We start from the raw sequence: 11650 nt of genomic DNA, 5'->3' as shown, positions 1-11650 counted from the left end.
CCTGCCACGCTCTCTGGCACGCGCGCTCTCGCTCTCTCTCTCTCGCGCTGTAAACTCACCCCTCTCGTCCCCCCTCCTCCCGCCTTCACTGCCTCTCTAACGCTTCTCCCCTCCGCTAAAGGCCTCTGAAATCTGTTGTCCTCCTCTCCTATTTTCAGGATTCTAAAACTCTCTAGCTTTTAACTCTTTTAGAGAAAGTTTAACTCTGGCCCTGGGTTAATTCTGTTGTTCACCAAAGGACACAAATCAGACGTGGTATCTCAGAAAAAAAGCGTTTCTTCGTGATTTCTTGGATCTTCTTTCCCTCATCTTACTCTCTCTGCCCATTTGTCCCTGGTCCCTTTCCTTGCTTGTTTCCCCTCTACCTGTCGACTCCTGACGTTATCTTACTCTCTGGTTTCTGTGTGTGTAAACTCCCTCTCTGTCACTCCCTCTCTGTTGCTGCTGCTGCAGCCAGGTGTGTGTATGTATGCGTGAGTGTTTTATCCAGTGGACGAATCAGCTCCTGAGGTATAGGGTATCTCCCTATCTCCCTGTACCGCAGGTGACACTCTATACGTCCTCTCTTCATCGCTCTCCGCTCCTCTATTTTGGACTTGTGGTCAGGACCCAGGGATGTTGTTTTGTGGAAAGAACAGGTAGGCTACCAAACATGTTTGCCTGAACCAAAAAGTCTTGCTTGGTGTGTACATAAACGCAGCCAAGACCTACACACTGAAACATGTGCTTGAGGTCATGTATGAGTGCAACTGTCTCCTAAGCAAAGGTACACACACAAACACACACACACACACACACACACAAACACACACACACACACACACACACACACACACACACACACACACACAAATGTACACCCACCCAGACATCTGCTCTTCAGATTTTAATCGTCAGTGGGTATTAAAATATCACATCGTCCCTTGGCAGGGTAGGCTCAATCCAGTGGTAAAAAACTGTTGTAATAATACTGACAGTGCTATCCATGGGGTGAGTCTGAGTGTCACATACAAATTCGTTCCTAAGCTCAATTCATTATCCTCATACCGAAGCCAGGCTGCCAGGGGGGGGGGGGTTGACCCCTCCATTTAAGACTTCTACCCTCCCAAAGAAGGTAAAAGTAGCTGTCTGTGGCGGTCAGAACATTTACACATTTACACACTTTATGAACTGCATCGTTCTGAACGGTTCTGTAAACATATGGGTGGATAAGTTGACCCCCCCCCTCCCCGCCACCCCAAAATGTTATTGCATAATTTGCACTCTGCCACAGCAAATCTCCCAGTGTGTGTGTGTGTGTGTGTGTGTGTATGTGTGTATGTGTTTGTGTGTGTGTATGTGTATGTATGTGTGTGTGTGTGTGTGTCTCTCTCTCTCTCAGCCCTGGCATCACCTCCAAAAAAACGTTTTGGTTTTTCCAATTCCACTAATCTGCGAGTTGTGATGTGAGCCAAATTGTACAGGGTACCTCCACATGGACAGGCTGCGGTTTAAATTAATATTAGGACCGTTTTCAACTCCGGAGGGCCAGGAAACAGCAGGACCATTTAACACTGTGGTATTACACAAGGGGGCGGGGGACACACATTGAAATGAAAGTCATCCATGGACATCAGGCCATGGGTTCTCATGAGGTGAACTTCCAGGTTTCTTTTGTCACTAACAAACGTTTAACATAGTAAAACAGAATGCTTACATAATGAAGTTTCTCCTCTGGCATTTGCCACTTTAAAAAGAATCGAGGACATTACATTTTGCTCTGATTTTGTTTGTTGGTGAACGTTTTGAAGAAGACTACAGTGCCCTCCACAAATATTGGCACCCCTAGTGAATGTGACCAAAACAGGCTATGAAAAAATATATCTTTGCTGTTTATCCTCTTGGTCTTTCACTCAAATTATTCACAAAAATCTTACCTTTTCATTGAAGTAATTCGTTTTTTTGACATTACATAAAATATTTTTCTCCAAAACTGGGTGCCACAATTATTGGCACCCCTAGAAAATCCTATAATAAAAATCTAACTGAAGTATATAACCAGTCAAGTTTTACATTTTTAAATTCACCTGTTTGATTAGGAACTCTTAAGTGGTCAACCATGACTTCCTGCTTCACAGGGGTATAAAAATGAGGTGACACAGGCCAAATACCCTTGGTCATTCATCAAGATAGATGGGAAAGACAAAAGAACACAGTGTCGAAGTGCGACAAAACGTTGTTAAGCTGCTGAAACCCGGATATAGGGATATAAGAAAATATCTAAACAGTTGGAAATACCCATTTCCACAATCAGGGAAATAATTAAGAAGATTAAAGCGTCAGGAGATGTATGGAATCAGCCTGAAATAGGACCTGTCTGTAAATTGACCCCATGCACCGTGTGGAGGATGGTTTGACTGGCAAAATAATCTCCAAGGATCACAGCTTTATTGCAGATGTAAATTGAGTCCTGGGGTCAGAAAGTCTCCAAAACTACCATCAGACGCAACCTACATCACCACTAGTTGTTTTAAAGGGTTGCCAGAATAAAGCCTCTGCTGTCAATCAACAACAAACTAAAGTGCCTTCAGTTTGCCAAATGTAAGTCAGACTTTTATTATAGAGTTATATGTTCAGATGAGACCAAAATAAAGCTTTTTTGCAACAAACATCAAAGGTGGGTTTGGTGTTGACAGAAAGATAGCCATACCTCATACCCATTGTGAGGTATGGTGGCGGATTTTTGATGTTGTGGGGCTGTTTTTATTCCAAAGGCCCTCAACATCTTGTAAGGATACCTGGTATCATGGACTCCATCAAATACCAGCAGATATTAAATGACAGCCCCCCTCTAGGAAGCTTAAAATGGGCCGTGGTTGGACTTTCCAGCAGGACAATGATCCGAAGCACACCTCAAAATCAACACAAAAATGGTTCACCGACAGCAGAATAAAGGTTTTGCCATGGCCATCACAGTCCCCAGACCCAAACCCCATTTGTGGGAAGAGCTGAAGCCAAATCTACAAGTGTTGACCTCAGAATCTGAAGGATCTGGAGAGATATTGTATGTAAAAATGGTCTCAGATCCCGTGCCATGTGTTCACTAACCTCATCACGCATTTTAGGAGAAGACTCAGAGGGCACTGTTATCTTGGCAAAGGGAGGCTGCTCAAAACCTTAAATTAAGGGGTGCCAATAATTGTGGCACACCTGTTGTGGAGAATAATATTTATTTAATGTAAAAAAAAAAAAAAGATTTCTTTCAATAATTTTACTTAAATGAAAAGGTAAGAATTTTGTAAATATTTTGAGTGAAAGACCAAGAGGCTAAACAGCAAAGACATATTTTTTCATAGCCTGTTTTGGTCACATTCACTAGGGGTGCCAATATTTGTGGAGGGCACTGTACATTTGTCCTCGTATCATCATAGTTCAAGTGTCCTCATAGTGGTCATAGTGGTACAGAAGGTAGAGAAGTCATCTAGAAATCAGAAGGTTGCTAGTTCGATTCCCCGTCGAAGTATCCTTGAAGTGTCCTCGAAGTGACCTGATTGCTCCTGATGTGCAGTGTGCCATCAGTGTAAATGTAAAATGTGTATACATCCTTGTAAGTTGCTTTGGATAAAAGTGTCTGCTAAATGACAAAAATATAAATGTAAAATCTCATGGTTCAGATCTTGCTTTTTGTGTTGCGCTCTGATGATGTAAGTCTTTGAATGGCCAATGACAGGTACTTACAGTAAATGGTTCATTAGAATGGAAGAATGTCAGCCAAATGACAAAAATGTCTTCCTACTCATTAAATATTAAACGAGGGAGGCTGTAGTTCAAAGGCAAAGAAAGAGATCTGTCTCTGGAAAAAGACCGGAGGAGATAAGACACACAGGAGGGTATTTAAAGAACGCAGACTGACCCGGAGGTTAAAGGACAGGAGAGGAGGAATAGAGTCAGACTGAGAGATGGAGAGATAGAGAATCATAGGGACACAAAGAGAGAGAGAGAGAGAGAAACAGATGGACACAAAGAAAGAGAGAAAGAGACAGAGGGACAGAGAGAGAGAGAGAAACAGAGGGACACAGAGAGAGAGAGAGAGTGAGTAAGAAAATCAGAGGGACACAAAGAGGGGCCTGGTATTAACCATCAATCAGTGAGCTCTTCTGGACCTCACACACACACACAAACACAAACACACACACACACTCATCATACCCTTATTGAAACATATGGATGCGTGTTTGTTGTATAAAGAACCGATTAAGGATCAGGTACCCAACACCCCAATTAAGACATGCCAAAAAATGCATGACAGAGTTAAATTACAAAGACGTTGGAGTTGACGGGTGATAAAACAGTAATGTAAGACTTAGGTCTTGTGTTACTACATGTGGTTCAGCTCACGATGATCTCTTATTACCTCCTGAAAGAGAGAGGGAGAAGAGAAAGAGAAAGAGAGAGAGAGAGAGAGAGGGCAGGGGAGGCTGGAGAAGTCCTTGACGCTATAAGGAAGAAATTGGAGTGTGTAAAGTAGACCATGGTCATTGATAATTGATTGACCTCTGTGAGCAATCATGCGTTACTTGGGAGAACCATTTAAATTGTAGATAAAGAAGTATATGTGTGTGTCAGGGTGTGTGCATGTGCATCTGTGTGTGCGTGTGTGTGTCTGTGTCTGTGTATGGGTGTGTGTGTTTGTGTGTGTGTGTATGTGTGTGTATGGGTGTGTGTGTGTGTGTGTGTGTGTGTGTGTGTGTGTATGTGTGTGTGTGTGTATGTGTGTGTGTGTGTGTGTGTGTGTGTGTATGAGTGTGTGTGTGTGTGTGGCTACGCATGTGCATCTGTGTGTGTATGGGCATGTGTGTGTGTGGCTACGCATGTGCATCTGTGTGTGTGTGTGTGTGTGTGTGTGTGTGTGTGTGTGTGTGAGATGGTGCTCACGTCTGTAACAGACAGTGAGTGTATCCTCATCTTGCCCTGCGTGAGGTGGAAGTGTTTAGCTAGACACTACAGCAGCCTGTCTCTCAAGGATTAGAAGTTAATATTCAAAACACAATTTACTTCCTAATCCCACACAACACACAGATTACAGGGAGACAGAGAGGAGGGAGAGAGAGATGAAGGAAGAAAGATAAAGACAGAAAGATAAAGAGTGAAGAGTGATACAAAGGAACAGAAATAGAGTTTGGTGAAGAGGAAGGAACCCTCACTAATGGAACAAGTGAAACAGGGAAATAAAGCGTCATAGGAAGGCAGATTAGTGGAGTATTTTACTGCTACTAAAACCATTTTAGAGACGATGATCGATCATCATGATTAATTATCAATTAAATGCATGCAAACATTGCTACAGCCCATGATCTTTCCTCATGTTTGTTCTGACTTATTTCTGGCAGCTCTGGGGTTGAACGACATTTCAAGATGTCAAATCCCCAGCAGTCCAGTCCACATCTTTGGCGCCATCTAGTGTCAAATCCCCAGCAGTCCAGTACACATCTTTGGCGCCATCTAGTGGCTCAAACACCACATCATTTCTAAGGGTAATTCATTTTACCCAAAAGGTTGTCAGAGATGACGATTCAGAACATTTCTTTAAACGTTTCACAGAATTGACCTCATTTCACAAAATTCTGCACAGACTATGAATCTGGTGGGGACAGGCAGGCACTTAAATAATCAGTAAAATGATCTGCCTGCAAACCGTGTCTCCCAGCCAGGGTCATCGCCCTGCAATAACCTCTGAGGGGAGGACAAACAGAAATGCACATTTAATTCTGGATGTGCACATTTTCTTGGTTTCAACACTAAATTACAGAAAACCTTAGAGGAGGAAGGAAGAGATTAGCGTGATATACAGTAATTGATCTTAGGCCTTAATCTGTCTCTGATGACATGAACTCAAAAGGCAGGTCCCCAGGGCCCTATACTGAGAGGTAATCTGGATCCTGCTGTTGATATACTAGTAATGGATCTCAAACTCAACAGCTTGTATGATTATGTCTCATTCAATGACAAAGATCATAAAAAAGAGTCAAATGTATTGGTAATGTGCATTGTTCTACCTTCATACATCTGTTTCAGTGTTAATGAAAGTTGTGGCCAGTCTGTAGCAGATGTGTCTGGGCTGTGATGGGTTGGTCACTGCCACACCATCCTGGTGGAAGCTCTCTGCAGTGTGTGTGTGTGTGTGTGTTTGTGTGTGTGAGTCGGTAACTGCCACACCATCCTGGTGGAAGCTCTCTGCAGTTAACAAGGAGGATTATTTTCAGTTAAGCCAGTTAGATTCAGTTATGTATGCTGGATATACTGTATGTAATGACATACAATGATGGCTACTTCAAGTTGCCATGGTGTAACTACTCAGTTGCCTTAGCAACGACCCTAGACCAGGGGCATGTGTATAGTGAGAGGCTCCCTGTTGCCTTAGCAACGACCCTAGACCAGTGGCATGTGTACAGTGAGCGGCTCCCTGTTGCGTCCCCCGATGATGGGCCAGGGGTTGAAGTAGGGGAACACCGGCTCGGTGAAGTGAGCCTCACTGAAGGTGAACAGGTGACTCATGTCTCCAGCGTCATAGAATGCCACCAGGCCGTGGTCGTAGTCCAGGTAGACACCCACGCAGTCGGGCCTGTGCCCGGGGGTCAGAGGGCACTCCTCAGCGCTGGTGCACGCCTCGTACTCGCTGCCGTTGCGCAGCACCAGCGTCCAGAAGCCGTCCTCCGGGCACAGGCTGATCTCCTCCTTGCGGTTGACGGACGCGGCGGCGACCCCGAGGCCCCAGGCGGTCTTGCCTGCCACGCCCACCTCCCAATAATGTCGCCCCTGGGTGAAGGGCGCGGTGCCCAGCACGATGTTGTAGAGGGTGAAGCGCTCGGGGTTGTTGGGCAGACCAGACTGGATCTCCCCCACGCTCACACTGCGGCCGTCAGCGGACACGTGGAGACGAGGGTAGGCAGTGGAGGGGTCCAGGGTTACGGGCTCCACCCCTGAAGGGGGGGGGGGATTATATAAAAATGTAATAAATTAGATTAAATGATATAAAAGAAGGGCTGAACACATTAATGAGATTAGATTTGATTGCCATAAAAACATGTGACAGAGCCTTATTCTAAGTTTCTGTGTATAGCATGCATAATAGATGGTTTTATAAGCATTTATTAATAATCTGAAGTAATATGCTACATTAAAATCATATGAAAAGAAATAGATAATGTTAGGGATTATTTTAGAATGTAACAAGGAAATTCTGGACCAGAACCCAACTACACTTTGGATCCACCCACTCTTTACCAGCTGATTGGTTAGGCAGAATGGAACACTGAGTGTCACAGAAAGACTCCTTTGTATCTCTGTGTGTGTCTGTCGGTCTCTGTGTGTGGGTTTGTGTGTGTGTCTGTCTGTGTGTGTGTGTGTGTGTGTGTATTTACCTGGCTTCAAGACTGAGTTCATTTTTTTCCAGACCCGGTACTGCAGTGGACCTACGAATTCCCCCTCTTGCAATTCCACACACACACGCTGGGGTGTCTCAAGCACACACTCCGCACTCACCATAAGGAACAACAGAATCCCTGAATAAGCAACTTCATATGGTCACTGCAACATGTGAGTGTGTGTGTGTGCGTGTGCGTGCGTGTGTGTGTGTGTGTGTGTGTGTGTGTGTGTGTGTGTGTGTGTGTGTGTGTGTGTGTGTGTGTGTGTGTGTGTGTGTGTGTCACTGCAACATGTGATGACTAGCTGCCATATGTGTGAGCATGAGGGCACGTGTTAGTGTCAGTTCATTACTGTGCAGCAATGCATCTGTTTAGGCAGGCCAGATCAGATCAGATCAGATCAGATCAGATCAGATAAAACTATAACATGTCTGTACTCACCTCTCGATGAAACCTTTGATTCCCTGAAAAGAAAACCAAAACATAGTCAAAGGGTGCTTAATCTTTCCTGTCTTCAGATCAAGTTTTCACTTTCTGTTCCTCCTAATTTCAACCTTTTCTCCTCTAAACGTATTATCCTAAACGTATTATTAATTCTTACTATCCCTCTAACCCTGCTCTGTCACTGAGTTTCTCTCTATTCACTGATCCTTACTCTAAGCAACTAACCCTGCTCTGTCACTGAGTTTCTCTCTATTCACTGATCCTTACTCTAAGCAACTAACCCTGCTCTGTCACTGAGTTTCTCTCTATTCACTGATCCTTACTCTAAGCAGTTCGGGGTCCTCCTCCTCCTCGTGGAGTTTGGTGTGGATGCTGTGGGCAGTGTGTGTGTGTGTGTGTGTGTGTGTGTGTGTGTGTGTGTGTGTGTGTGTGTGTGTGTGTGATCCTTACTCTGAGCAGTTCAGGGTCCTCCTCCTCCTCGTTGAGTCTGGTGTGGATGCTGTGGGCAGTGTGTGTGTGTGTGTGTGTGTGTGTGTGTGTGTGTGTGTGTGTGTGTGTGTGTGTGTGTGTGTGTGTGTGTGTGTGTGTGTGTGTGTGTGTGTGATCCTTACTCTGAGCAGTTCGGGGTCCTCCTCCTCCTCGTTGAGTCTGGTGTGGATGCTGTGGGCAGTGAGGTCCAGCTCACTCATCTGTTCGGTGGTCTGGGTGAGTGAGTTGTTCAGCTGACCCAGTTTCTGCTCTTTGGCTACTTTCAGACACGCTTTCATTTCCTCTTCCTGTAGTGACAGGAAGTCATGAAGTTCCTGGAACTGAGCGCTGATCTGCTGATCCAGTACCCCTGCTCGATCCTGGGCAGAAGAAGAGTAATTATTAGTGTGTCAAACCCTAAACATTTGAAATGTGTATGAAGACAAAAGTGTCACATACAGCACAATTAGCCTACTTGGTCTATCTTCTATGTTTGAAAACATAAGATAGAGTTTGCTGACATCAGTTGTAAAACTAAGGGACACCAGGCATTTGCTATTCAAACATGATTGACAGTGTGGGACTATGTCATTAAGGACAAAAAAAGGTCACACACACACACACATCACATAAAGAATGTCACACTTCACCAACAACCAGACATTCTGGTTCCCATAAACACTCAGTCTCTGAAGACATTGTGAGGTCCTACCTTGAGGAGCAAGATGTTGTCATTTGTCTGGCATTGATACGCAGATGCATCCTTCCTCTGGTCATCAACTTTTTGAAGAGCAAAACGCAGCTTCTCCTAACACATGAAGACACACACACACACATGAAGACACACACACACACACACATGAAGACACACACACACAAACACACACAGGAAGACACACAGGCCAACATGTTTTCTCAGAGCCTGCATTAGCAAAATAGTTAATCCATCCTCCTCCATTATTTTCAACTGGAAATACTGCCTTAAAGGCACCCAGTGCAACTTTCGAGGCTTAAAAATAAACATTCAATTTCTAGTCTTTTTTACACGTAGTAAGTTTCAATAACTCCATACCATTACATATCGACATTCAAGGAGCAAAGATGAGACGTCGTTGTGTGGTGAAAACTGATAGAAAATCGATAACAACAACAATCGCCGCCATTTTCTTTATTTATTGGTGCCCACAATAAATAAAGCAGGATTCCAGTCAATGGAAAAATGGCCTCTCCCCACCGGCGATTGTTGTTGTTTACGATTTTCTATCAGTTCTCACCACACAAGACGTCTCATCTTTGCTCCTTGAATGTCGATATGTAATGGTATGGAGTTATTGAAACTTACTACGTGTAAAAAAGACTAGAAATTGAATGTTTATTTTTCATTGAATGTTTATATAAAGTTGCACTGGGTGCCTTTAACATTACATTGTGCATACAAAATCAAGAAAAGCACAACCTAAAAGAGTAAGAGTACTTAAGATGCTTCTAATGGGTCACAAAAGTGTTTCAGAAAGAGAACTAATGGCCTGGACTGTCGGGTTAGCATACAAAGAGGGCAGCTCTCCAACGAACAGTGAAGGAATGTATCCAATTATACGTAACAAGATTTGCGTGATGACTGTCCAGATCCAATTCGTGTTTTGGTTAATGTGATAGTCTCTTGTTTACGACCAACGGTTTAAATACTCAACCAATCTCCGTTGGCCTTGCGATAGTTTGAAACTGGACAATGTCACGCACACACTAAATTCCTCCATGAAAGTGAGATGTCACGCAAAAACACTTTGAAATGTTCTCTGATGAAAATCAGTGTTGTAGCCTAGTCTCCAGTGTTTGGGATCTGCGGTGTGTAATCACCTCTCCGGTATTTCATGCCACGCCCAAAAAAAGAATCACCTGAGTAACTTGGATGTGTCCATATACCGACGACAGGCCAATGGTTAAAAGTTAGCTTCCGTACCGTTTTCATAAAGTGTTTGACATGCATCCTGTATGTAGATGCAGGAGTGATTGTGGATGAGTACTTGTATCTACCTCTTACCTTGTAATTTTCAAAAGCTTCGTTTATGGGAATGACGTTGTGAGTCTTGTGGTCGCGGGACATCCCGCAAACAAGACATATTGCCACCTGGTCATCCTCACAGAAGAGCTTCAGTCTCTCCTCGTGCTCAGGACACATACCCGGTTCACTTCTGGTTTCGGGGTCGTCGCAACTAGAACCGGAGGTATTCGGCTCCTCCGGTGATGGACTCCCGGGTGCCTGCTGAGGGTCCTTCGGTCGCGCGTCCATTGCTCTCGCACGACGCACACTGTCCACGACGTTACAGAGTAGCGAGTTCGGTCTCGGTGTTTTAGAACAGGTCTTACGGCACTGAGGGCAGGTCGACTCGTCAACGGACTTGGCCTCCCAGCACCTGCCGATACAGGCACGACAGAAGTGATGCCCACAGTCTAGGATAACCGGTTCGCGGAACAAGTCGAGGCAGACGGGACAGGTGAGCTCTTTATGAAGCTCCTCCAGCGCACCATCCTCCGTTTCCATGTTCCTCTGAAAAGTGGCATGTGCCCGCGCAGGGAACAACGCTATTTCAGGCTAGCGAGCCTTTCAGTCCGCCTCTAGGGCGGAGTTCGAGCCAATACGGTATACTGCTGAAGCAGACAGAGAGCGTGTGTCAACATGATCATTGAGACAGGAGTTAACCAACATCGCTATGCTAGTTATGTCTAGGAAGAACAGTAAAGCCCAGCGGCTACGTCGTTTTTTAGGGATATTTATAGAAAATAACGAATCTGCATTTGTGCTGGTCTACATCAAATGCGCACATGCACAGCTTGTATTAATAAAACGTCTCAATACCCTGGCCTGTATATGTTGAGTTTACTTAAGATGTAGGATACGGTTTATTGTGAGGCAAAAAGTAACTATCAAAGAAACTCAAGCAAAATGTTTCATATAGCACTGGTGCATGAAAATCATACTATCTAGCTCAAGTAATCTTCTGCCTTATTCATATTAAGTTAGTTATGTGGGAAAAGAGAGATTCTTTACATGAAAGTGTGCCTTACACCTTCTAAGGGTCATACCCCTGTCAGTACACATAGACAGGCTCAAGTCAAATAGACCTGCTCACATCTCAGAACTTCAGCACTCTCCCTCGAGTTTGTTTTTAAGGTCACACCTCCATGCAAAGGTTTAGAGCTCCGTAAAAGATCTGTAAAGATGCTTTCTCAGGAGTTTTTGGAATGGCAGTGACGTTTGTGACTAAAAGTCAGGAGATGGAATGTAAATGTTCCTGTTTTGAAAGTGGTCATGATGTAATGTAATCCTTTAACAG

General features: G+C 44.3%; 1 protein-coding gene across 1 annotated transcript; it reads right to left on the bottom strand.

Moving 5' to 3' along the window:
* Positions 1–6408: 6408 nt before the first annotated feature.
* On the bottom strand, positions 6409–10857 carry LOC308367421 (zinc-binding protein A33-like; the record flags this gene model as incomplete). The annotated part of the gene is made up of 6 exons (XM_080841327.1): positions 6409–6959; positions 7401–7516; positions 7845–7867; positions 8459–8695; positions 9028–9123; positions 10357–10857. The coding sequence occupies 6 exons, from the start codon at positions 10855–10857 to the stop codon at positions 6409–6411; spliced, it is 1524 nt and encodes a 507-aa protein (XP_080697453.1).
* Between the last annotated feature and the right edge of the window lie 793 nt (positions 10858–11650).

This window comes from Sprattus sprattus (genome assembly GCF_963457725.1).
Source record: "Sprattus sprattus genome assembly, chromosome: 6".
Taxonomy (NCBI): Eukaryota; Metazoa; Chordata; class Actinopteri; order Clupeiformes; family Clupeidae; genus Sprattus; species Sprattus sprattus.
The sequence above is the reverse complement of the archived record's forward strand: the minus strand, read 5'-3'. Positions and strand labels throughout refer to the sequence as shown.